The sequence below is a fragment of the Mesocricetus auratus genome, unplaced genomic scaffold (genome assembly GCF_017639785.1).
Source record: "Mesocricetus auratus isolate SY011 unplaced genomic scaffold, BCM_Maur_2.0 Super-Scaffold_100025, whole genome shotgun sequence".
NCBI lineage: Eukaryota > Metazoa > Chordata > Mammalia > Rodentia > Cricetidae > Mesocricetus > Mesocricetus auratus.
Window position 1 is genome coordinate 18270966 of NW_024429206.1, and position 27326 is coordinate 18298291.

The 27326-nt window shown below is 46.9% G+C and overlaps 1 protein-coding gene across 2 annotated transcripts in view; it reads left to right on the forward strand.

The window, feature by feature from the left end:
* Glt1d1 (glycosyltransferase 1 domain containing 1) overlaps window positions 1-27326 on the forward strand; it is a 66509-nt gene that overhangs the window by 25539 nt on the left and 13644 nt on the right. For both annotated transcript variants that reach the window (XM_040731464.1, XM_040731465.1), the window contains exons 5-10: window positions 372-408; window positions 3276-3332; window positions 12738-12833; window positions 13633-13682; window positions 23940-23983; window positions 25339-25459. In XM_040731464.1, the coding sequence (XP_040587398.1) occupies window positions 372-408; window positions 3276-3332; window positions 12738-12833; window positions 13633-13682; window positions 23940-23983; window positions 25339-25459 (405 nt within the window). The remainder of the gene's footprint in view (window positions 1-371; window positions 409-3275; window positions 3333-12737; window positions 12834-13632; window positions 13683-23939; window positions 23984-25338; window positions 25460-27326) is intronic.

The following is a 27326-nucleotide window of genomic DNA, read 5'->3' on the forward strand; positions in this document are numbered from 1 at the left end:
TCTCCTTTCCTCCCTCCTCCTCTTCTTCCTTGGTCCTGAGGGACGGGGAAAACCCTTTTCCAGTTAGGGACAAAGTACCATGAGTGGCACTTCCCCGCCCCCCTCTGCTTCAGCAGCAGGTGCACTCCTTGGCCCCAGGACTCTGCTGCTGCCAGCCCCCACGAGGCCGCATTAAGTGGGATTTCTGTCCTTGTTCCTCTTAAAGCCACAAAACCCATTAGTCGTGGAAGTAACTCTGTATCCCTAAGAAGCCAATGTGGGTGACTTAGAGATGTTCTCAAAGGGGTATTTAGTGATATTGATTTCTAAAAAGCATAGAATGGTTGGATCGTCAAATTCACTTTCCCCCCATTTTCTTTCTCTTTCAAAAGCCACATGCTAAGGGAAAGATCTTTGTCCAGAGTCAAGGTAAGAGTATATATATATATATATATATATATATATATATATATATATATGTATATATATATGTATATATGTATATTTGTAATTTATTAAAATGTATATACACTACATATACAACTTATTGCATTTACTTTACTCATTTGTGTTCATGTACATACCACTGCACACATGTGAAAGTTAGAGGACAACTTTCAGGACACGGTTCTCTTTGTTTCCTTTTTTTGTTTGTTTGTTTTTGTTTTTCAGGACAGGGTTTCTCTGTGTAGCACTTGCTATCCTGGAATTCACTGTGTAGATCAGGCTGACCTCAAACTCAGAGATCCACCTGCTTCTGCTTCTGCCTGAGCACACCACCATGACCTGACTTGGTTTTCTCTCTTCACCATGTGGGCCCCAAGGACTGAAGTCAGGCTTGGTGGTAAGCACCTTCGTCTCCTGAGCCATCTCACTGGCCCCCGGTATATTCTAGATTTTGAGAGAATGTTGGCTGGCGAGATGCTGTAGTGTCTGAGATGTATTTTTAGAATGATTATCAGAGAGGATAACTTTCTGTTGTTTTCTAGCATTAGAATAAAAGATGGATGGGGAAAATTATAATAGGGAGAAATACACATGGCCATGTTTTTTCATCAGTAGAGATAGACTCCACTATCCTGGTATATTTTATTTGTTGTTTGTCTTTTATTTTTGTTGTTTTTGTTTGTTTGTTTCTCAATACAGAGTTTCTTTGTGTAGTTTTGGCTATCCTGGAACTGGCTCTGTAGACCAGGCTGGCCTCAAACTCACAGAGATCCACCTGCCTCTGCTTCTGGAGGGCTGGGATAAAAGGCATGTGCTGCTACCACACCTGGTGTTTGTTTTGTTTTCCTTTGTTTTGTGTTTTGAGGCTCTCTGACACTGATTGGCCTTGAACTCCTGGTCATCCTACCTCTAGACTCAGCTGGAATTACAGGAGCTTTTATAACATCTAAGTGAGACAATGAGTTACCTTGATCTGGGTGTCATGGATTCTTCTGCACCAAGCCATCCTCCCCCCATCCCAGTATCCCCTGACAGTGGCAGATGGCTCTCTCAGCCAGCTACACTGACCCTTATAAACCACTGGCCTAGAGGGTGGAGGATGGACAGATGTGTCCAAAGACTGATTTGCCACTGATTTTTGAGTTCAGTTGACACAGGTGCAGTGACCAAGGCAGGGAGCACTAATGTGTTGGTTCTACAGGCCCGTCTTGGCTTCATCATGTCACCCAGGCTCTAGGGGGCCTCTGAGACACCACTACTTGGCAGGTGAACTCAGAAAGAAGGTCAAAATGGAGTGAGTTCAAGGTCACTCTACCTTATTTTTCAAACAAGCTCTTCATTGGAGTTTTCATTGAGAAAAAGATGTACCCACAGGGCCGTGTGAAGTGTTTAGGAGATAGTGTGAGCAGGACTTGGTGTTCTCCCGGCTTTGCCTTGGTTTATGTCTTGCCCAAAGAAACTGGACTCCTGCCCCCATCCTGCTAGACTAGTGGTTTTCAACCTACCTAACGTTGTTCCCCTTTAATACAGTTCCTCATGCTGTGGTGACCCACAACCATACAGTTATCTTTTTGTTGTTGTTGTTGTTTTGTTTTTGTTTTTTGAGACAGGGTTTCTCTGTAGCTTTGGAGGCTGTCCTGGAACTCGCTTTGTAGACCAGGATGCCGTGGAACTCACAGAGATCCGCCTGCATCTGCCTCCCGAGTGCTGGGATTAAAGGCGTGTGCCACCAACGCCCGGCCACAATTATCTTTGTTGCTACTTCATAACTGTAATTCTGCTACCATTTTTTTGAGGGGGGGGGGGGGGAACAGGGTTGAGACAGGGCTTCTCTGTGTAGCTTTTGGAACCAGTCCTGGAACTCGCTCTGTAGACCAGAATGGCCCCAAACTCACAGAGATCTGCCTGTCTCTGCCTCCCCATCGCTGGGATTAAAGGCGTCAGCCAAGCCCCATCACTTTTGCTTAAGAATCATAATGTAAACATCTGATATGCAACACCTGTGAAAGGGTTGTTTGGACACCCCCCCAGGGGTCGTGACCCACAGATTGAGAATCACTGTGCTAGGATGAGCCTGTTTGGTCTCTCTGTTTGACCGCTGTCTGTGTAGACTGTGTAGTCTTGCGGCTGCAGGTCCTGTGCAAAAGGCACTTAAGCAGCACTTTCTGGGCAAGCGATAACCTCTGAGCAAGGTCAGAGGTAGTTGGATGATATGAGTTCAACGTTCCTCTCTCTGCCTCCCTTTCTTCAGGGTCCTCTTCTGCATACCAGGCTTTACTGGAACTTGATACAATCCCCCTGCCTCCAGCCTCCCAGGTGTTGGTGACAGGCATGAGCCATCACTACTGGCTGAAATGTTTGCTGTTTTGTTTTTAAACAAAAAACGGTTTAATTTATAATCCATTGGAAGAGCCCGGTGGTGGTGGTGCATGCCTGTAGTCCCAGCACTTGGAAGGCAGAGGAAAGTGGATCTCTTTGAGTTTGAGGCCAGCCTGGTCTACAAAGCTACACAGAGAAACCCTGTCTCGAAAAACCATTAAAAAATTCCATCTGAGGAAATGACAGAGAGTACATAACTGTGCACCATCTATTGAATGTTGATTTTGGGAATTGTGAGTGAAGGTGAACTTTTACCTAAGCCAACTTGGCAGAGTGAAAGTGTTGATGTTTTAGAAGACTTTCCGAGTCTCTTTAAAGAGCTCAAGGTCTGTACCACCCAGAGTGGAATGGTGGTCCATGGGGATGGTGCATCCCAGGCATCCACAGGTTCACCCAACCTCTGTGCTGAGGGGACCATGACATGCCATTGCAGTGATCATTTTTTTCCCCTTTCCTACTCCTTTCACCAGGAATCGCAACGATACCAAATGCCAACTTTAACTGGAACACCTTCCTCCAGCAATCAGGTAAGGCATGGCTCCCTTCCTGGGACTTTGACAGAAGCATCCCTTGCCATCTACCATTAGTCCCTTGTTTCAAACCATCTTGCTGGACCCCGCTTTTCTCTTTAGATAATGCTTGGATCTGCAATAACAGGGGATGGTGTGACATCCATTTTCATGCATTCGCCTAGATGTTTTCTTGGCAGGCAATCCTTACAGTGGGTTTCCATGTGAGACCGCACACTTAATCTGAGCTCCATGCATCTTGCAAGACTGTCACCTGGCAGGGTGGCATCAGGACACAGCCTGATGATGGTGTAGGGGAGGGGCTTCTCCCAGCCTGTGGCGGAATTCAGAGAAACTTAACCACTTCGGCTCCCCCTCGTGGTGTGAAATGAGCTCAGCCATGATGCTTGAACAGAAGTTTGTTGTGCAAAGTTTTCAATATAGTCTGTATAAACAAGGCCTGCAATATATGCTTTTTTTTTCAAGACAGGGTTTCTCTATGTAGCTTTGGAGCCTGTCCTAGAACTCACTCTGTAGACCAGGCTGTCCTCGAACTCACAGAGATCCTCCTGCCTCAACCTCCGGAGTGCCGGGATTAAAGGCATGAGCCACCACTGCCCAGTTAGGATTCTTTTTTAAGGGTCAAAACTCCAGTTAAATTGCCACCCCAGTCTGGGTCATAAGTGCTAGAAAAGGTAAAGCTCTGTCTACTGATATGAGACGTGAAGACAAGAACTTCTCTGTTTTAACCCAACATGTTTCCAGATGACAACACGGTTTAGTGGTACTTGAGTGTGCGCTCATTCAGATGCGCGCACTTGGGTATGTGTGAAGGTCAGAGCGTAGCAACCTCAGGTGTCATCCTTAGGAGTCATCCACCCTGATGTTTGAGACACTTCTCTCTCATTGGCCTGGAGCTCACCAAGTAGTGCGGGACGACTGGCCAGTGAGTCCCAGGAATCCTCCTGCCTCCACCTCCCCAGCACTGGGATTAAAAGTACACACCCCAATACCTGGAAAAAAATTTTTAACATGGGTTCTGGGGATGGAATGCAGGTCCTCATACTTGCAAGTCAGGTCTTTACTGACTGAACCCTCTCCCTAGCCCCGTATTTAGTAATGCTTACAGTGTCCAAACTCTGGGGTCCTGGAAGGGAAAGCTGGAGCTATAGGCTTTGCTACAAACTTCCAAGACTCAAAATTTGCAACCAGCCCCCCATCCACAACTGATGGAAGGCCACTCCAAAGCCCATTTCCACTCCAAAAGCCTCACCCAAAATCTCTACCACAGACTGTATGTCAGCTTTAGCTCCAATTGGAAAGAAAAATCCCAAGCATTTTATTAGAAAAAATCTCCCTAGCATGTTCATCAATCCCCATGACAGCAGAGTGGCTGTTCTCGGCATTACAAATGAACCCCAGAGACCCCATTGCTTCTTCATGTCAGCATGTGAGTTCAATTCCTCAGGACTGGGAAGGGGGCTTCAAATTGCCTGCCTTAAGGTTATTTCAGTTTCAATATATTATAGGACACGATGGAGGTGTAACTGAGACCCCATAATTCCCGGAAGCTGAATGGCTTTTCATTAAACCCTTTAGTCTAGGGCTGATGGTTGGGCTTACAGTTGAGTGAGCAGCAGAACAGGCAAGGGATTTAAAACACCCCACCGAAGGCATCTTCACCATAGGCTGACTTAGCTACTGTTCCATCTCAATGTGAACAGTTAGAAATTTTGTATGTTGGGAATCCATGGGTGCAGGGACACCCTGGCTGTGGCTGGGGTAACTGATTGCAGGAGGAGCACAGTAAAGCAGAAGAGCTATTAAGAATTCTTCTGATGGCTTTACAATCAGGTGTGAGTTCCCGTTTGCACAATTGATCCTCTCTGTTTGAGTTTTGGTCTTGGGGCATGGGTAGCCTATTATCCCTGCTCTGTCTCAATGGGCTTCTGGAGTTTGTGTGACCTGAGATTGTGACCTCCCATGTCTTTGTGCCTCAGATGATGAGAACAGAAGATGTAGAGGATTTGGCTGGGCTCTCAGTGATCAAATGCCCTCTAAGTTCTTATAGTCACTTGGGTATGGAGTGTGGGCAGGCAGAGTGGGACCTCACATGACTATCTAAGTTGGTGAGTTACCAAAGCTTATAGCTTGCTCCTTAAACATCTGATGCTATTTTTTGTTTGCTTTCTGAGACAGGGTTTCTCTGTGTAATAGTACCGACTGTCCTGGAACTCACTCTGTAGACCAGGGTGGCTTTGAACTCACAGAGATCCACCTGCTTCTACACCCTGAGTACTGGGATTAAACTCATGCACCACCTGGCCATCTGATGCTATTTTTTTTAAAAAATATCTATTTTATGTGAATGAATGCTTCATTTTAACATATGTCTGTGTACCATGTACACACAGGGCACGTAGAATTCAGGGAAGAGGGCATCAGAGTCCTGTAACTGGAGTTACGGATGGTTGTGAGCTACCATGTGTGTTCTGGGAATTGAATCTGGGTCTTCTGGAAGAACAGTCAGTGCTCCTAACCCCTGAACCATCTCTTCAGCCCCCAACACCACTTTTATAGTACCATCCCTTTATTCAGTATGCTGCAGAGTTTCTGACACTGCTCAGTCATGTATCTCCCAGCCCTACCTCCCCAAATCAATGTCGAATCAGTTCAAAACATCAAGCCAGCTCTACGCCACCAAGACTCCACACTCAAACAGATCAACTGAGCACTGGTGGTTAGGTGGCTAACGGGCAGTCCACAGAACTGCAGTGACTTCCTGTGTGCTCCTTACAGCTAGCTCTTCTGATAAGGAGTGTCTCTACCAAGCTCCTCACATGGTTGGTGAGGTTCCCTATTCCTTTCCAGGTTTGCTTTCTCTTTATATAGCCCAGGAGCCAAATCCAGGGAATGGTTCTGCCCACAGTGGACTGGGTCTTCTCACCAGAACACAGTTTCCTATGGATATACCTACAGGCCACCCTCTATAATCCCCTGCTGAGACTCTTTCCAAGATAATATTCTGGAGTATGTCAAGTTGACAATTAAACTCACCACCATCCATTTCATTTGTTTCATTTATCTTGCTTATTTATCTATCTCTTCTCCCTCCCAACATAAACTCAACAGCCCCCTACGTGTGATTCTCACTGTCTGTCTTCCTCCTGCCACTCCCTGTTCCTCTCCCTTTCTTCTAGACAAGGTCATAGGTAGCCTAATGTGGCCTTGAATTTGATATACAATAGAGGCTAGTCTTGAACTCCTGATTCTTCCCAAGGGCTGGGATGACAGATGTGTGCCACCATGGCTGACCTCCTCCCACCCTCCCCTCACTCTCTCAACCCCATTTGTTTTTCTACGCAATGGAGACCTTAACATCCTAAAATCTACTCCCCGTCTATTCCTAAGAAAACCCGTTTGGTTTTCCTATGGGGCGAAGGTGCTGGATCTCCATTTAAATCAGATACTTTTTCTAAAATCTGGACTCCAGTCAGCGTACTGCCCTTGGCTGAAGTTCTCCAAACCTTCTCACAAATACAACTGAGGGACAGGAGAGGCGCCAAGGCAGGGTATTGTGGCCCACATCTATGATTTTAGCACTCCAGAAAGCAAGGGCAGGAAGTTCATCAAAATTTCAAGTCCAGCCTGGGTTGTAGAGCTAGTTCCAGCCCAGCTAGGGCTAGGTCAGAGTCTCCTGGAAGAAACACAACAAAAGAAATAACGGAAGGAGTGTTAACACCGAGGACAGGAAGTCACGGCAGCTGGCGTTTAGCTCTCCCAGCTATTCTCACGTGTGATCAGACAGCACTGTTTCGTCTGTCGTTGAAGTGGATGCTAGACCGCCAAATAGAAAAAAAAAAGACATATTTTGTTTCAAAGCTAAAAATACCATTCTGATGGCCACTGAGCTATGTTAAATGCATGCACACCTGTGTACACGCCCGGGCTGGTTCACACCTTCTCTCAGCCTAACCCAGTGTGTGAGAACATGGGCGGGCTGTAGGCACAGTCTCTGACTGAAACAGCGAGCAAAAGTCACTGGAGATTTAGGTGGCACCGGCTTTGCCCAAGCCTTGGCTGGCCCATCTCTTTCTGTTCCCCTTTAAATACTAAGAGCAAACACAGCACTTTCCCTTAAAGCTACCAAGGGCTGGAGGGTGCCTGCCAGGTCACTCACTAGGCCAGTGACTCCCAACCTTCCTAATGCAGTGGTGATCCCACAACCTCTACATTAATTCCTTTGCTACTTTATAACTGCAGTTCTGCTACTGTTATGAATTGTAATGTAAATACTTTTGGAGACAGAGACTTGCCAAAGGGGTCTCGACCCACAATTCCAAGTATGCTGGACTCCAGTTCTTGGTTCTGTGGTTGGCTTTTTTGAATGTTCATCTGTCTATGAGCTTTCTCTTTGTGGGCAGGACATGCCAGGTTCTTCTCTGAATTTTCTTTCTTTCTTCCTCCCCTCCCCCCTTTTTTATTTCCAGAAGAAGACCAGGCATGGAATGCCCTCATCTGTCATTCTCTAATTTAGTTTCCTGAATTCTCATTACATTTAATCTCCAGCCCAGCAAAAAGATTTGAGAGGTGCAACGGATATAGGATTAACTCCATCTCCCTCCAGGGTCTTCTGGGACAGGAGGCTCAAAATCAATTTAGAGAGTTGGGGGTGAGCACTTTACTGAATAGAAAACATTAAGGCACCTTTCCGTAGTCAGTCTGAAGTCTGCATTTTTATTTTATTTATTTTCACTTAAATAATGTATTTTTGAGACAGTGTTTCCCGTAACCTAGGATGGCCTTATATTTACTATATGACCTTGAACTTCTAATCCTGCCGCCTCCACCTGCTAGCATTGTGGGCATGCATCACCATACCTGGCTTATACCCTGCTGGCAAGTGGATGCAGGTCTTCCTCCAAGCTAGAGAAGCCCTCTACTGATGGTTCTGTAGTCCCGCCTATTAGATTTCTGAGGCAGCTTAAAGACGCAGGAGAGAGGAGGAGATAGGTAGATGGGACTGTGTTTATTGGTGCACATAGTGAGGGGGCAGATTCTCTCCCAAAGGAGAAAAAGGGCAGGAAGAATTGTACCGTGCAGCTCACATTTCCTTCCTGAAGTTCCTGCCTCCCAGAGATGCCTGCTCAAGGCAAGACAGGCTCTCCCAACAGATGACCAAGCAATGTCCATCCAGCAAGATTATCTGTGACCTTGTGGGAACCCTGTTTCAAGGGTGAGGGATTCTGACATCATCCCCCTGAAGAGAGTGTGTGTGTGTGTGTGTGTATCTTTAAGTTTTTAAAAATTGATTTTTATCTATGTGTATGCGTTTTTCTTAGTGTGAATATGGTACTGTGTTCATGCCTGGTGCCCACAGAGGCCAGACTAGAGATCAAATCCCCTAGAACTGGAGCTTCAGGAGGTTGTAAGCTGCTATATGGGTAGTGAGAACTGATCCCACGTCCTCTGAAGGAGCAGCCAGTTCCCTTAACTGCTAGGGTCTCTCCAGGCCCTGCAGTACATTTCTTTCATTGTGTGTAATCACTGCTTGTGTCACACAGGCATTATGGGTTCTCAGTTGCAATACGGTGCAACTTATAGGCAGCATCCTGTGGAAATCAGAGATGAGGTCCATGGACCAGCCTCTTCCCAGGGCTGTCTTTCCAAGTCATCTGGGTCTGAGAAGATACAAGGCTAATTTTTCCCAGTACCTCCCAACTGGGCCAAGAGGTGTTCAAGCAGTTGTTCTGAATAAGTGACCCATGTGAACAGGAAGGGATGAGTGTCCTCAGCACCTGTGTCACACAGGGACACAGAAGAGTCATCTTACCAGGTTCCAGGTCTCCCCTGTGTGAGCTCCAGGAACGTCATCCCGATGCAGCATTTGGCTTATGTGTTTATATTATTTCCCCCCAATTCAATGAGACTAAGTTTTCATCTTGGGGGACCTGGTGGCTCTCCCATTGCCTGTCTTCCCCTCTTCTTCCTCCCATGGATCTGGAGGCATCTCCCTACATGGAGGGCATGAACAGTTTCAAGTTGTGTTTCACTCTGGAGTTGGATGGCTTGTCTGTCCTGTTGCCGACTGTAATTTTTGAATATATGAACTCCTGTATATGTACACAGGCTGTTCATGCACCTACGTGTCAGTGTGTATGTAGGTTGTGTGTGTGAATACACAGGCCCTATGTGTTGGACTGAGATCTGCTTTAGCTAAGGAGCCTCCTCCCTGTTTCTGCCTATGTACAGAATTATATTTCCTTTGAAATTAATAAGCATATTTTTAAAGGTACTTTTGATCATCCGTCTCCAAGCAGGCCTTCAGTCTGAGGCTCAGGCACATATTAGCGGTTCTTCCCTGGGAATGAAGGCTTGGGCTGCCTTCTCATTCTGACCCTTCTTCCCCTTAGATTTTATTAAGGAGAATAGCTTATCATTTATTAAAGACAATCGCTTGACTCCCGACCTTGGATTCCGGTGTCTGAATTTCAATTCTTCGACCCTGAGTCCACATTCTGTCCGTAGCTTCTGGCTCAGACTTTAGTCAAATATGCATTCACTAAGGTTTATCTGCTAAGATTAGTTAGGAAATTCAGAGAATTGGAGGAAATATAAAACTTTCAACACAGCTTAGTGATATTGTCAAATTCAATTCAGAGACTCTAGTGACTTTTTAAACAATATACTAATTATGCTTAAAATGTATGTATATTACATTATATATTATGACATTTTGTTCATAGATAACGTTTTATTATTTATTTTGGCTTTTCAGGGTCTCACTATATACCACTGGCTGTCCTGGAACTCACTTTGTAGACCAGGATGGCCTCGAACTCACAGAGCTTCACATGCCTCTACCTCTTGAGTGCTGGAATTAAAGGCATGAGCCACCACTCCTCAGCCATGTTTTATTTTTTTTTAAAGATTTTGTTTTATTTTTAATTGTGCTTGTGTGTGGGTTTGTGCACTTGGGTGCAATGTTTGAGGAGACCAGCAGGGGGCATTGGATCTTCTGGAATTGAAGTTGGAGACCTTTGCTAGTGGTCTCATGAGTGCTAAACTAAACTTGGGTCATCTACAAGAGTAGTAAGCACTCTTAACCACCATGCCATCCCTCCTGCCCCAGCGTATTTCTCTTGATTATATTCACCCTGAATTTTCCTTCCTCCTTCCTTCTTTCTTTTGTTGTTCATTCTCTTTTCTTGTCTTTTTTTTTTTTTTTTTTTTTTGGACAGGGTTTTGTTCTATAGCCCACGCTGGTCCTGAACTCACTGTGTAGCCTAGGATGACCTCGAACTTGATGTTATTCTAATGATTTAGGCTACTAATTACTAGAATTGGAAGCATGGGCCACCTCACCTGGCTCTCTCTCTCTCTCTCTCTGTGCGTGCGTGCGTGCGTGCGTGCGTGCGTGCGTGCGTGTGTGTGTGTGTGTGTGTGTGTGTGTGTAGGCCAAGTGTGGAGTGTGTGTGGGGTTGGTACTGTTATCACAAGGTGTTCAGGTGTGCAAGGCAAGCACACTACTGCTGAGCCCCATCCCCAGTTCTCCGATTGCTTTTAAAGCTTTTCTAAGACAGGGCTCAGAGTCTTCATGGTTCGTGTGATTCTGTCCAGTCAGTCTCATTATTCTGTTGTCTTTTCTTTCTACGCCCTTCATGCACATTATGTGTGACACATAAACCATTTTCGTTCTCAAGACTTAGGTAAGCTCAGAAAAATGATGGTCTACATGAAAAGTAAATGGGAAAATGCCCATCCTCAGAGAGAAAGCCTTGTGTATGCAAGGTTTTATGGCCAATTATACAGGTTATAAAAGCTCACATTTTAGACCAGTATTTTTTTTCGAGTCTATTAATAGCTGCTACCAAATCAATTATCCACCAGTTGCCATAAAACACCCCAACGTCTCCTGATCTTAAATGACTGTGGCCATTTTTCGGGATTTTTGTAGGTGTGAACTGTCCTGATTGTGTGTGGCTCAGCTGGGCAGCCTCTGCGTGTTCCGGGCCCATCAGTGCTGTTCCCTCCTTCCTCACATGTGTCTGATTGATGCCCAGTCTCACCTCAGGTCTGGGGTCTCTCTCTGCTAACATGAGTCTCGTTATCAAGTTCCCCCCCCCCCAACGAAAGTTGTGTGACTAGATGACCAGGGAATGATAAGACCTCTCACAAGCAAGGCTCAAAGGTCACATATGGACATGTTCCTGCATTTTGTTGGCCGGGAAGGTTCCCACTCCATCTAGAGGCCAGGGGTGAGGATGCCAGCTTCACTTGTCATGAGAAGTGTCATCAAAACTGGTGCCCACCTCTGGTCCTGCATCGCAATTTGGCACTCCTAGGCCTTCTCTGTATTATTATCAATTATTATTATTGCTAATTGTTGTTATTATTAATGTGTAGGGGGTGTTTTGCCTGGGTGTATGTCTATGTGCTATGCTCATGCAGACCCATGGAGGCGAGAGGGGGGTGGGCATCAGAGTACCACATCCCCTTGAACTGGAGTTATAGATGGTTATGAGCCACTGTGTGGGTGCCGGGAATTGAACCCAGGTCCTTTACAAGAACAGCCAGTGCTCTTAACTGCTGAGTCATCTCTCCAGCCCCCTTTCCTCTCTGGCTTTTTCAAAGCTATGTGGCTAACTCCATTGGTAGAGTGTTTGTCTAACATGCAGGAAGGCCTGGGTTTGGTCCCAGCATAAACTAGGTATGGCGGTGTGTGCCTGTAGTCCTAGGCTTGAGAGGTGGAGTCGGGAGGATCAGAAGTTCAAGGTCCTCCTCAGCTACATAACAAGCTTGAGGCCAGTGTGGGTTGTCATATGAGACACTATCTCATATGCTACACACGAGAAACAAAATAGAAACAAATGAGAGACAGAGGAAAAAAACACTCTACAAACATATACATCTACTTTTAGAACTGTTAGTTTTCTGAGGTATAGTTGACAAATCCAACTGGCACACACAGAAGAAACAGCAGGACGGCAAGACGTATGTGTGTGTTTCCTGTTCCCAGGGACATATGCTCATACCTACCATGCATCTGTGAATTCTTGAGTTTGCTCACCCGTAAGTCACTTTTGTGGCTGGTATCAAGAAAATCACACTTTTCCCAACTGGAACTGTGCCCAAGTCCTTCCTGGGATGGCTGACTCCTATCACTTGTGACTGGATCGGCTCTCCCAGGCCCCATCCCTCCTCCTCTGTGGCAGAGACCTTGCATTTCACACGCAGAGTGAAACTCGGGCTTACCTATGCTTGGAGAAGCTAATGTGTGGCAAGGTGGTTAGAGGACACGCAAGGGGTAGGAAGGCCAATGTGGGGACCTCTGGTCTGCATGTTACAGCTGTGTCACTGCTGCTGCGTAACTTAGCTGTGTCCCCCAGCCCCACTGAAGTGTCCCCCATGCTTATGTTGCAGAGATTGACCAAAACCCAGACAACCTGTATGTGTTCCTTATAATATGTGGACTCAGGCCAGTGAAGGACCCTCTGTACTTGGTAGATGCATTTTCAGGTATGTGGTTCAGTGTCTCCCTTCCCTGTCGTGTGGATTTGTGAATAGAGATGTTCCTCGCTTGGTCTTGTGTTCTTACTGGATGGCCCCAGCTGGCCACGAATGCCCAATCCTCCTGCTTTAGATTCCCAAGTGCTGGAATTACAGTGTGAGCCATCTTGCCTGGTGGGACCATTTCTTTTTCTTTTCTTTTTTTCTTTCCTTTTGTATTTTTTGTTGCTCTTTGCGAATAAGCAGAGCTATTTCTAGATTATCACTTTGGAAACAGCCAGAAGGGTAATTTATTGGATAACAATCTCTGTGTAGACTTGCAGCTTTAGGTATGAAGGATGGCAGAGAAACTGGAAATAGTTATAAGACTAAAAGATTTTTCAAAAGTCTTGCCACTTTTTTAATTTTTAAAAATGCCCTTATTTCTATGTGTCTGTGTATGATGTGTGTGCAGTGCCTGGGGAATGCCAGAAGAGGACATTGGAACTGGAGTTACAGGCAGTTGTGAGCTGCCATGTGGATGCTGGGAACCAAACTCTGGGCCTCTGCAAGACTAACAAGCACTTTTAACCACTGAGCCCTTGCTCCGGCCCCAAAAGAAACAAATCAAGTATAAGCACACAATACCACATGTAGGCATTCTAAATAGGGGAAACTGATACTGGTTAGTATGGATGAATGCTCAATGACCTAAGAGCCCAAAGCATAGCGTGGAGCAATTTGTAGTTAAGCTGAATTGTTTTCCCAGCTGTGACTCGAAGCCATGTTAGGTCCATTCACAGTCTTTTTCTTTCTTTTTCTTCCTAAGAATGGCATCAAGAAGAGCCCAGTGTTTACATGGTGATTGTAGGCCCTGAGGTGAGTCTATGCGCTGTGAATGCCTATTTATTTGGCTTTTTCCTACTGAGTTTGTTTTCGTGTTTGTGTGTGTGTGTGTGTGTGTGTGTGTGTGTGTGTGTGTGTGTGTGTGTGTGTGTGCATGCTTGTGTGTGAGTGCAGTTCCTACTGGGGCCATCAGAGGGCAATGGATTCCCCTCTGCTGTAAGGTGCCCAGCGTGAGTGCTCAGAATGGAATTCAGGTTCTCTGTAAGAACAGTGCAAACTCTAACTGTGGAGCCATCTCTCCAGCCTCCAGCCTCTCTTCTATTGACTTATAATACATTTTTTAAAACTATTTTATGCTCCTCTAGACTTTTTTTTCTCTTTAGGAAACTGAAGTAAGTTTGCTCTTTTATTACGCTTTATTATTTATTATGTTATATGCTGTGGGGGTGGTCATGTGTCTACAGCTCACATGTAGAGGTCAGAGAGTCTTTCTACCATGTGGGTTCCAGGAATTGAACTCAGGTGTCAGGCTTGGTGGTAAGCACCTCTATTGCTGAGCTAGCTCCTTGGCCCATAATTTGCCTTTTTAAAAATGAAAAGCATGGGCTGGAGAGGTGGCTCAGCCATTAAAAGCACTGGCTACTATTCCAGAGGATCTAGGTTTTGTTCCTTGCACCTTGCATGTTGGCTGACAACCATTTGTAACTTCAGTTGGTGGGGGGACACTCTCACCTGGCTCTTCAGGAACTGCACACATGTGATGCAATGCATACATGCATAATACATACATACATGCAAGACATGCATATATGTATTGGAAATCACCTGGGTCATATCTCAGTGGTAGAGCTTGTCAACCTTGTATGTGCAAAGCCCTGGATTCAGTTCCCAGAACCAAGTGGTTGTGAGAGAGAGAGAGAGCGTGAGACAGAGAGAAGAGAGAGATCAGACCAAAGTTAAAACTAAAGATTATAGCTGCTGTTCACCTTTATGGATGACTTACTGTAAAGATTACAATTAATTCAAACTAATTTAGTGTTGCAAAGGATAATTAGGTAAGTCTAATGGGACATTCTTATGTGGTTCCTATAAAGAGGAACTCATCTAAAAATACATAAGCAAGCTCTATGTATGGTTCGAAGTATTTTGGAACCCTTTAGCTGCTCAAACTTTTGAATGCAGAACTGTTCTTCTGCCTTTTGTTTTTTGTTTTCTTGTTTTTTGGTTTTATGAGACAGGTTTTCACCGTGTAGCTTTGTAGACCAGGCTGACCTCGAACTCACAGAGATCCACCTGCCTCTGCCTCTGCCTCTGTCTCCTGAGTGATGGTACTAGAGGTGTGAGCCACCACCGTCCAGCCAGAACTGCTCTTGAACCCAGCATCAGATGAAGCTGCTGACCTCTGTGGACTTTCATGTGCATGCCCCAAGCAGTTTGGAAAACAAAGTGTACTCCATGCTGCTAGCCTTACGGGATCTGCATGGCCGCGACCCGTCTGTCTTCTCGTGGCTTCCCACTGTGCACCTTTCCCTCCAGATTCCTCTGCTGAAATCCTGTCTTGCAATGTGATGGGATGAGGTCTCTGCGTAGTGACTGTATCAAGGGGATGGAAAGAGCCCTCATCGGTGTGCTCAGTGTCCTTCTAGAAGCCCCAGCGAGCTGCCTTGACCTTTTCATTGGGTGTGAACACAGCAAGAAGCCACTACCTATGAACCAGGAAGCACATCCCATAAAACACAGCCCGCTAATGCCGTGGTCCTGGCTTCTAGCCTCTGTGAGTCTCCACTACGCTTTCAGGTCACCCAAGTTACAGTAAGTCACCGCGGTTGCCTATCCCAGCAAAGACATGCACCATCTGTGGCGCTGCGTGGAATTCTCATCTGTGCAGTGCGAGCCATCTCTCCCATCACCCTTGTTTTGTTTGGCCAGATGATCAGCAAGCTGGGAGTGTTTACTGACTCTCTGATAGAGAGAGAGGGGAATCACAAACCAAGGAAGCTCACGCATGCAAGTACATCTTGGTGAACCAGCGAGCCTATTCGTGTCACCGACAGGCACATGGGAGATTCAATGGCAGCTAGTTACAACACCAAAAAAAATCCCACCCAGCCCGGGTGATGATGCATCCTTGGGGCTTCCTGCCCCACATGCAGACAGCTCCCCTGAAGAGTCTCCTCATCCTTAACATCTGCTTCCCTGCTTCTGTGACCTCAGGGGGCCCAGCGAGTCCCGAGACTTTCTAACATCTTTCCTGAGCCTCCCACCTCCTTCCAGGAGGAAACCCTTTAATTGGAAGGAAACAGATTCTCCAAAGCATTAATCAAGGAGCTGACCTCACTTTGGCTCGCCTCATCTATTTGTCTTATTCTAGGGCCTCGTGGACCTTCCCAGCATGCACAGCTGTTGTCTGTGTTCTCACAGCCTTTGGAGGTAATTGTGTTTACCTAGAATGAGGCGGGAGATGCTAATAAACACACACAAGATGGGGGAGGGGTGGTAAAATGGGTCTGTGGGTAAAGGTGCTTGCTGCTAAGCCTGTTGGTTCTAGAATTCAATCCCAGGGATCCACATAATGGCAGGAGAGAAACAATTCCCAAATGTTATCCAATGGTACATGTGCTGCCAAATTTAAAGCACACACACACACACACACACACACACACACACACACACACACACACACTATCAAGGACTAGAATCTGTACAGCCATGCCAGAGGCCACAGTGAGGAGAGATCTTGTGTTAATCTCATGATATAATACACAATAAATATAGCATTAGGAGTACCAGTCTTGGGGGGGGGATCTCAGCACTTTAAAAGTTCAAAATCTCTTAACTGTGGCTTCCTATAAAATTCAAAATAAGTCACACACTTTTTATTTCAAGAGGGAAGAAGCAGGGCACAGTTAGAATCAGATCAAACCCAAACTCCGGCGGTGTAAATAGTCCAGCGTCCGACATCTGGGACCCCATCACGAACCAGGCTCCGAAGGCCCTGTACAGCCCCACGTGTACACACGTGGCACATACTGCCTGTCCTGCATACTCACGTTAGCTCCATCCCACACTTGTCACTGTCTCTAGTGGCCACTCCATCGGCTGGCATCTCCAATGTTCCAGGGTCTCCCCTGAAACTAAGGCTTCACCCTCACCATGGCCAAGCCTCAGTTCACCTCCACGAACCCCTCAGTCCCGGCGTCACCACTGCAACTGAGGCTGCACCTTCACCAATATCTTCTTTCTGGGGTCCCTCTAGGGACCCTAACGCTGCCCCCATCAAAAGTCTCAGATCCTCTCCACGACCTCTTCAAGCCGAAGCCTCCACTACAGCCGAGGCTATAGCCCCACCAATGACCTCCTGACCTCTTTGAGGGGGACTCTAGCCCTGCCTGCCATAGGTTGCTCTCTTGAATCCCCTACACCCGCAAACCAGGACACGTGGGGGGATTTCCACAGCTTATCACGTTTGACTGACAGCTTGAGATGCGGCCCTCTGAACCACTGCTTCTGTGTGCTGACCCCAAGGAAACACCTTCTAGAAGACTCTTCCCGAATGGTGCTGGTCTCTTATTAATCACAGTTCACTTTTCAGTCCCGGCAAACCCAAAACAAGATTTGCAGCTTAAAATACCACATGAAGGGAATGGCCCTGATGTGGGTCTTGAGAGACTCTCAAACTGCCCTCAGATACCCACAGGCCAGGTCTCTATCGGCTACTTGACTCTCAGCATTTTCTTCCAACCTCATACAACAGCAACCCACCAAATCCGAGGACTGGACAGCTTCTTTCATCTCAAAGCTCCCAAATCCTTACCTAATCCTCCCCCAAACAGCCCGGTCAGCCCCACCACAGCAAGGCCCTACTCCCTGATACTAGTTCCTACCCTAGTTTGTTTTCTGTTCCTGTGATAAACACCGTAACCAAAGTCAACTTAGACGGGGAAAGGGTTCATTTGACTCACAGCTAGCTCACAGTTCATGGTGACCACTCACAGCTAGCTCACAGTTCTTCACGAACGGGAGCCAGAGCAGGAACTCAAATGGTACAGGATCCCGAAGGCAGGAACTGAAGCAGAGGCCACGGAGGAACGCTGCTTAACTGGCTTGCTCCTCCCAGCTGGCTCAATTTGCTTCCTTACCTGACCCAGGACCACTGGCCGGGGATGATACCGCCCACAGTGGGCTGGACCCTGCCTACGTCAATCACCAATCAAGAAAATACCCAGCAGACTTGCCCACGGGCCCCTCTGATGGACACAGGTCAGTGGCACGCCCTTCTGAAGCCTGCACAGCTGCTTCTCCTGAGATGAAACTCCCCAGTGTCGGGCCTGGCTCCAGGTGGAACCCTGCTCAGATGTTCCTTTCTGACCTCTCTGTACAAACTCATTCTTTACCATTTCAAAGCCTCTACACGTCTAAAATGGTCACACTCAAGGGCTCAATTTATCCTCGCTCCGAGTCTGGAGCAGGAGGAGACTTAAAGCCATTTTGTACTTGACTTTGAGTATTTGCTGCGGTGCTAGGGGCTCCCATGCTGATGAGGTGGGTTTGCCAAGTGGCCAAGTGTCAGGACACATTACGGTTCTTGTTTCAATGGCCGCGGCATACATTAATACCACTCCGCCTCCAGCCCCCTGAATTTTCCTGTCTGCACTCTGACATGAGTGCACTTTCTTTTGGTCCATTTTCTGCCTTCGCTCTCCGCGGAGCTCGTGTCGTCGCAATAAGCACTTGTGCTATAAGTGGGATGCTCGGCAGGCTTACTTAGCTTTTTCAGGTCATGTCCCATGCCTCTTTGCAAAATTGTGTCAACTGGGCTAGATCACAGCCCGGGAAGCAGAGCCCGGCTGTTACTGGGCAGTCACTGCGGCGTTCAGCAGTGACTAGCTCTGCCTTGTAGCCCCAGTCATGCAGAAGACCGGTGCAAACACTGAGTAGGATCATTCACACGCCTCAGCCAGCTACAAGCACCAAAGAAGTCTCCCAGCCCCAAAGCCAGCCAGAGGACAACTTCCAGACTCAGTGGAGAAGTCACAGGAATGCCAAAGCACCAGGCTCATTGAGACAAGTGTCCTTCAAGTCTGAGTGCCTGGGGAAAACGGAGCCCCGCCCACCTTGCCTCTTAGACCTGGCTGTCTGCTCCAGGCTCAGGGCTCAGGAGGGTGTCAGGCTGTCCCTTCATGGGTACAGGACCATTGTGTGAGGCCACTCATCAGACCCTGTTCAGTGGGGGGAAGTGAGGATGAACCACGGGCAGGCTGGGATGAGATGGGGTGCTGAACAGCAGTAGCCACAACGAAAACCCAAACTGTTTACATGTACACGCATTTTAAGAGCCATCTCATTTCTTACGCATATGTGTGTTTGACCTGCATTATGTATGTGCAGCACACGGGTGCCGGGTGCCTGGGAGGTCTCACCGCCGTTACCTGCTGTCTCTGTGTTGTGAGAAAAGCTGGGTCTTGTGGCTGTATGGCGAAGGGTGTCATGTCTCTCATTTTCTTTTGGGGACAACTACCTGGCTGCTCTTGACTTAACTGTGTGCCTCAATTTCCCCATCTGCAAAGCAGGGATAACTAAGATAGTAGCACCTGCCTCCCAGTTTGCTGAGTGAAAACCTGGGCAGTTTCTGTCCTTGGGGTAGTCCTGTGGCTACAGAAAGCAGAAGGGACCATTAGAGTCAATGTTCCCTCTCTGCTCTGACTGCCGGGATCCTGTTCTAGCTGCAGGATGCTCTGTGTTCAGCGTGGGGTTTCCATAGCGCTCTTTTGATCTCTTCGTTCCCCTGTCAGAGAGGCGCGAGTGCCTGCTCACAGGGTGTCTTGTACGGTACCTTCCCTGGCTTTTTGGTAAGTCGCGCTGGAGGCCGGAACGTTTGCTTTGGGCCTGACAGCTTAATGACTTTGCCCAGTAACTTCTTACAGCGAAGATTATTTCCCCTAAGCCCGAGAGAGTTGAAACAATATATTTTGTTAGGAAATAAACAAGCTTGGAAGGAGGAAATGAGAATTTTTTTCCACTGCTGTCTTCAATGCTTTTTTTTCCCTTTAAAAATTTCATTAAGTAACAACATCCTCTCTTCCTTTGCTCTTTATCTTGTGTTTTGTTCCACTCGGCTTCACTAAGAGATTTGAAAATGAACTGACGTGGAAAGTAAACCCAGAGAAAGCCCGCGCCGATTGTAGTTTCATCGTAAGACTCGCTCTTCGCTCCTTAGCTACGGTCCCGCTTTGCATTTCAGCCGTCTCAGAACACGGAGTTGCTTCCTTGGCAAATTATCTTTCCCCGAATAGTTCATCGTGAGAGCCAAAGCATGCTAATAAAGACAGAAAGAAGAGGGCTTAGCTGAAGTACCTAACCCCATGTCTAATACTAACATGAAAACTAACGTATAGAATAAAAGGCTTTTGTTTTTTTTTATTTGTGTGTGTGTGTGTGTGTGTGTGTGTACATGACATGATGCATGTGTCTAGAGGTCAAAGGACAACTTTCTGGGGTAGGGGCAGGGTGGGGCTGTCCCACGGATCAAGCTGAAGTCATTGTGCTTGGTGGCAAGCACATTTTTCCATTGAGCCATCTGGCCAGCCCAGAAGGAGGGTTTCATTGGAGGGTTTCTTTTTCTCTTTTCTTATTGGTTTTTCCAGACAGGGTTTCTCTGTATTGTTTTGTAGTCTGTCCTGGAACTCTCTCCATAGACCAGGCTGGCCTCAAATTCCCAAGTGCTGGGATTAAAGGCATGCACCACCAACGCCTGGCTGGAGGGTTTCTTTTTACATTGGAATATGCTAGTGTTGTAATAGGATCTAGTTGTTTAGGATAATTGGAGCACATGGTCCGGGAATGGGACGTGGGAAGGGAGTTCTCATGCACAGGACTATGTTCCAGTCACTGCGTGGGATCCAGGGAAGGAGACAGAGGTGCAGAGGAAAGAGAGGCAGCACTATTATAGATGGTGACCCTCAGGGGCAGGAAGCAGGACAGCTGGGGAGGAGGTGCTATTTCTAGCCAGGGCAGTCACGGGGATTAGAAACATTTCAGAGATATGGCACCAGCTGCATCCTGGAGGATGACTCCAGGAGACTGGGGCACAGAGGGAGAATAGTGAGGAAGGTGGCAGGTATTTCATGGACCTTTACAGTGTGTATGTGCACACATGTGTGGCGTGTGCATGTGTGTGCATGTGCATGCAGGAGTTAGTGCATATTCCTGTGGAGAACCATCCACCTTTGCGTTGCTGTTTTAAGATAATCTTTCATTGTTCTGGGGTTCACACATCTGGCTAGGCAGACTCTCCAGGAAGGGTCAGGTATCCTCCACGCCCCACCGCCAAGCTATAATTATGAACATGCATTATATATAACACCATCTCTCCAGCCCTGGCACCTGGCTTTTAAAATTTTTTGAAAAAATGATTTCTTAGTTTTGGTCTATATACACACACATATATATATATACACACACATATATGTGTGTGTGTGTGTGTGTGTGTGTGTGTGTGTGTGTGTGTGTGTGAAGCTGTGGGATCCCCTGGAACTGGAACTACAGACAGTTATGAGCTGCCATGTGGGTGCTGGGAATTGAACGTTAGGTCCTCTGAGAGAGCAGCCAGTGCTCTTTACCCCTGACCTATCTCTCCAGACCTGACATCTGGCTTTTTAAAATGTAGGTTCTGGGAATTGAACTGAGGTCTTCATGGTTGCAAGGTGAACACTTTACCAACTGAGCCATCTCTCCAGTCACTGTCCCTCAAACTTTCTAGGAGTCATCTAATGAAATCAAGCAGAACCAAGAGAGAGCTTGGCTTCCAGTCGGCCTAGGCTGGAACACTGGCCCAGTATTTCTCCTGCTCTGGGGCTCTGATGAAGCTACTCAACCCCTCTCAGCCCTCCTGTATGGAAGTGTTGGGTAATAACATTCTTTTTTTTTTTGTTTTGTTTTTTGTTTTTTGTTTTTACGAGACAGGGTTTCTCGGTATTGTTTTGGAGGCTGTCGGTCCAGCCTGGCCTCAACCTCACAGAAATCCGCCTGCCTCTGCCTCCCTAGTGCTGGGATTAAAGGAGTGCACCACCACCGCCCCGGCCGGGTAATAACATTCTTGCTAGAACTAAGCTAATGACTGTAAAAGACTTAGTACATGTTCTTCTGACTTAAGTGGCCACAGACTAGTAATTATTAGGAACTGAAACAGCAGCAATTTGTCGTTCATAACTACGAGCCTCTCTCTGCACAGATCTTCCTAGGAATTATTACAAATTCTATGCATTCATGTGTGATACAATGTAGCCCTTCAGATTCACAGTCCCGTAGCAGCACTGGGGATGTCAGTAAGCCTAACACCATCAGGCCTTTGGGATCTCAGGCAGGCATCTGAGCAGTCAAGGTGTGCTCTCAGCACTTACTCTCAGGACAAAGTGAAACTGAGTTTCTACAGGACACCATCATATCACCCTGCCATTTATAAGCTAGCTGCTCCGGCATTGCTTTCAGCTGGCCAGCATGCTTGTAATTCACGATGGCTACTGGCGACGTGTAAATGAGAACAGGAGCTGGATCCGCTTTGCTCGCAGCGTGGCTGGAGCCAGTGTCAGGAGGGGCAGCTGGCAGCCTGCATTCATGAGCCGGGTTCACACCCTTGCTGTGTCTTTGAGGCAATGTCTAAGACTTTTTTTTTAAAAATATAGAACAATAAACACCTTTACTACACGAGCTATGAATATTATTTTTATTTATGTGTTGCATGCAGATGCATAGAGCCATCTCTTGACCTAAAATAAGTCTTTATTTTTATTTTTATTTTAGCTCTGGATAACTCACCGCATAGACCAGGCTTGCCTCTAACTCACGAGAGATCCACCTGTCTTTGCCTCCCAAGTATTGGAATTGAAGGGGAGTGTCACCATCACTGGTCCCTGATTTTTTTAAAATTACATTTATTTTGCGTATCTATTTTAGAGGAGACACATGCACCATGGTGCATGTGGGTCCTGGAGGTCCAACACAGGTCAGGTTTCATCTCTGGTTGACTCTAGAGTTCTACGTTGAAGAAAGCTTTTTCAATTGTTTTAAAATTGTATTCACCGTTGGTCATAGCAGTTAGGTGGAGACACTGAGGGACCAGTCTGTCTGATGTAGTTTGTCAGATGTCTCGGTGAGGAGTTTGTGGTGAGTTTAAACAAGCTTGTCGAGTGACTCTGCAGCTTAGAGGAAGCAAACTGGCCTTGAACTCGGTACGTAGCCAAGCACGACCTTGAACTTCTGATCTTCCTGCCTCCAGCCCCCAGGGCTGTACCACAGGTGTGCACCACCACACCTGCCCTAGCACACTGTTTTCTGGATTCCTTTATGTTATTAACATAATTTAGGCCTTTTCTCTTTGTGTCTGAATAAAACTCATGTGGATAAACACATTTTTGTTATTCATCAGCCGAGGGGGGGGTGCGTCCTTGATTTGAAAGCCGTATTTGTGAGAAGGTTCCCCATTAAAAACAAACTTTAGTTCCATGAACTAGGTTTACTAAGGCTTCTCTTGGGAACCCTCTTGATTGCTTTTAATAACAGATTCCATCTGCATCACTTAAGAAAGCAAGCCTTTCCCTGCAGGATTGGGCAGGTAAGTTGTCCTGTCTGTAGGCACTCTCCACCATCCTTTGAAGCTGGGAGGTTTCCCCGTGCTCAACTCTCACAGAAGGTGGCACTCACAGTTCACATGCCCCCTGTTCTTTCCTGTAATTGTCTTTGTTGTGTAACTGCTAGATTTGGACTGTCCCTCTGCTTTTTTCCTATCTTCTTCCTTTCTGAACTGCTGGGTGGACTTCGAGCCTGTTACGACTCACGCTCTGGAGACTTAGGTTTAGTGAGGCTCACCCCAGCCCCAGGCAGGGTCTTTCAAATACCCCAGGCTAGCCTGGAATTCGCCACGCAGTGGAAGATGAACTCCTGATCCTTTTGCCTCCTTCCAAGTGTTGAGATTACAGGCTTTCATCATTATACCTGGTTTATGCAGGGCTGGGGATTGAACCCAGGGCTTTATGCATAAAGTTAGTGGCTCCACCAGCTGCCTCCCACTTACAGGGTTAGGAGTAAAAAAATTGTGTGAGTGTGAGTGTGTGTGTGCGCGTGAGTGCCATGGTGCATGTGTGGAAGTCAGTTATCTCTTTCAACCACGTGAGTTTCTGGATCAAATCCAGGTCCTCAGGCTCTTACAGCAAGGGCCTCCACCTGCTGAGTGAGCCATGTGTCAGTCCCCAGGGTCAGAGTTCTTAAGTGTTTCTTGTCCTTTTTTTTTTCCAGGTAGACCCAGTGTTTACAAGGGAAGTGAAAGACCGGGTGAGGAGGTAGGTGGCATCTGCAGGCAGGTGGCGTCTGGCATACAAGGAATCCTCAGTGGCAGAGGATTCTGCCCATCGCAGACTCTGCTCTAAGCAGGCTGCAAGTACCACACCCTTTAACATTCCCTAAGGTCCCTCAAGGTCATAAATGGGATGCCCTCCAAGTGTAAGATACCCTACCTCCCTAGTCACCGTGGAAAGGCCAGAGCAAACCACTTTGTCTCACTGCATATGCCAGGCTGGACTGGAATCAGAAGCCTCCTCTATGGTGAGATTCTAGGTATGTGCCACCATGCCTGGCTTAGTGAAGGCCACTTGAAGAAGATAATTTTTACTGACAGCACCAGCAAAAAAAAAAAAAAAGAAAAGAAAAGAAAAAAAAAAGATGATTTAAAATAACAAAGTTTTGGGGACTGGAGAGATGATGGCTCAGTTGGTTAAAAGCGTTGGTTGCTCTTGTAGAGGACCCAGGTTCAGTTCTCAACAGTCACATGGTGGCTCACAATAACCTATAATTCCAGTTCCAGAGGATCTGATGCCCTCTTCTGACCTCTGTGTGTATTGCAGCCACATGGTGCACATGCATACATGCAGACAAACACAAATACACATAAAAAATAACTCTTAGCCATTCAGTCCCAAATAAACACATAGAGTCTTATATTAAATATAAACTGTTTAGCTGATGACTCGGGCTTCTTATTGGCTAGCTATCTCTTAATTATTAACCCATTTCTATTATTCAGTGTATCTCCTCGTGCTCTTGGCTTACTGGTGATTTCCTGGTCTCTTGCTTCCTCAGTAGCTACATGGCGTCTCTCTCTCTCTCTCTCTCTCTCTCTCTCTCTCTCTCTCTCTCTCTCTCTCTCTCTCTTCCTCCTTCCTTTCTTTCTGTTTTAGTTTTTCTAGACAGGGTTTCTCTGTGTAGCTTTGGAGCCTATTCTGGCACTTGCTCTGTAGATCAGGCTGGCCTCAAACTCACAGAGATCCACCTGCCTCTGTCTCCTGAGTGCTGGAATTAAAGGCGTGCGCCACCAATGCCCGACCTGCATTTCACTTTCATCTCAGTCTCTGAGTTCCTCTTCCCCGAATTCTCCTACTCTTGCCTGGCTACATCCCGCCTGTCCATTGGCCAAAACAGCGTTATTCAGCAACCAATAAGAGAAACATATATTCACGACACACAGAAGGACATTCCCCATCACAGCGTATCTGTTTAAATTGCATTTTTTTCCTCTGCCAGGAACGAGGGACCCAGCTTCACTGGCTATACAAGTTGAGACTCAATTGTTCACATAAAATTTGAGTGGGACTATGAGACGAGCTGAAACAACCATGCTGTCCCTGCTGTGTTCTTTCAGGGCTGCAGGGGTGCGTCTGGTCCGGGAGATGTGCCAGGAAGACCTACATGCAGTGGTGAAGAGCTGCTTCGCTCTGGTCAACAGCTCAGTCTCTGAGGGCATGTCAGCCGCCATCCTGGAGGTAAGTGCAGCTTGAATGTTGAGGGTGGGGTACTGGATCGTTCTTCTTTCCCTTCTGTGTCCCCCCCCGCAAAGATTTATTGAAGAATTTTCAAGTTATGGGTGTGCAGGTGTGTCTGTGTGGGAGTGTGTACAAGTTGAGTGCAGTTGCTGGTGAAGACCAGAAGGGGGCGTCCAGATACCTTGAAACTGGAGCTGCAGGTGGTTGTAAGCCACCCCATCTGAGTGTGAATTTGCATCCACTGCTCTGAAATGTGGCTTTATGTCATCTTTGTGCTTGGCCAAGAAGCCAGCTCTCCCTGTGCTCTGTGGTAAGTGGTCAGCATCAGTTGTACACTTGGCCCCAGCCACTGGGGGACAGTCTGTCCCCTCAGTAACTAACTTTGAAACCCATGTAGAGCAGGGGCCCAATTGCTCTTCTATATGTAAATACACATTGTTTTTTGTTTCTGTTTTTGTTTTTCTGTTTTTAAGAAGAGGTCATGAACCTGGCATCTGCTGAGTGGTTCTCTAAGCAGCACACCCAGCTTTCTCTGCGGAGGAATTGCTCTCGGCCTTGGCTTGCCGCACAGAAAAGGCAGCTGTTAGCAATCCTGATGCCCTCGAAATGTTGATGTGGCGTTCCTTTGAGAAGTCAAAATAACCTTTGGGCGAAGGGCTCTGAATGAAGTTGATTTTAGGGGGAGGGATAAGCGCATCTTTCTCATCAGAATCACTTCAGATGGTCAGGGCAGTTAATCACAGGGTGCATGCCCATCACTGGTCATCGGGGTGACCTTTTGACCTTTCCAGACCTGCTTTCCTGTGCAGGGACACACAATTGCCTGTTGGCTAAAAACACGCTTCTCCCTGAAAACTCCTCAAAAGCAAATCTCGGTCCGATGCACAGCAACCGGATGGTTATTGCTGAAAGCCTGCCAGGCATTTCCCATTCAAGCATATTGTGCAAGCATATGGTGGATTTGAGCCCTACATAGAATTACCTTAAAGGAAGGGGACGGGGAGATGACTTAGTTAGTAAATTGTTTGCTCACCCCCCAACAATTCTGTTTTTCCTACCTCCTTCCTACCTCCCTTCCTCCCTCTTCCTCTCTCACACACACTCTGACAACAAAATGGCATAAGTATTTTGAAACACTCTTACAGGATCTTTCAAGGTTCTCCAGTCACTAGAGCTGGCGCTACTCGCTGAGGTCAATCCCCAGGACTCACAGGAAAAGCCTGGCATGGTTGCTTGTGTGCGTTATCCCAGGCCTGGGGATGGTGGAGAGGGGAGACAGGCAGATCCCTGGGACCCGCTGGATGGTCAGTCCAGCAGAATCTGTGAGTTCCGGGCCAGTGAGAGACCCTGTCTCAAAAAGATAAGGTAGGCAGTTTCTGAGGAAGGCTTCTTCAAGTTTTCCTCTTGTCTTCTATATATTCACATGTACCCCTCCACACACAGAGGATGCCTTCATATCCCAGTGTTCCTGCTTGGAGCACCAACATGTGCAGTCACACTCAGACATATACCATACCTTTTGGGTCAGATTTTGCCCCGGGGCTGCCTCCACCCTAACCTCCTTGGTTGAAGGAAGGTTATGCTGTAATGTTAAGAGCAAGAAGAGAATGCTTGACCTTAGTGAGTAGCGCCAGCACTAGAGACTGGAGAACCTTGAATGACCCTGTAAGAGCATTTCAAAACACTCGTGCATTTTAGTTCAGGATGTGTGTGTGAGAGAGGAGGGGAGGAGGAAGGGAGGAAGGAAGAGAGAGAGAGAGAGAGAGAGAGAGAGAGAGAGAGAGAGAGAGAGAGAGAGAGAGAGAGAGAGAGAGAATTTTAAGTGGGTACATGGGACAGGACCATCGCTTAGTCTTTTGAAAAGCAA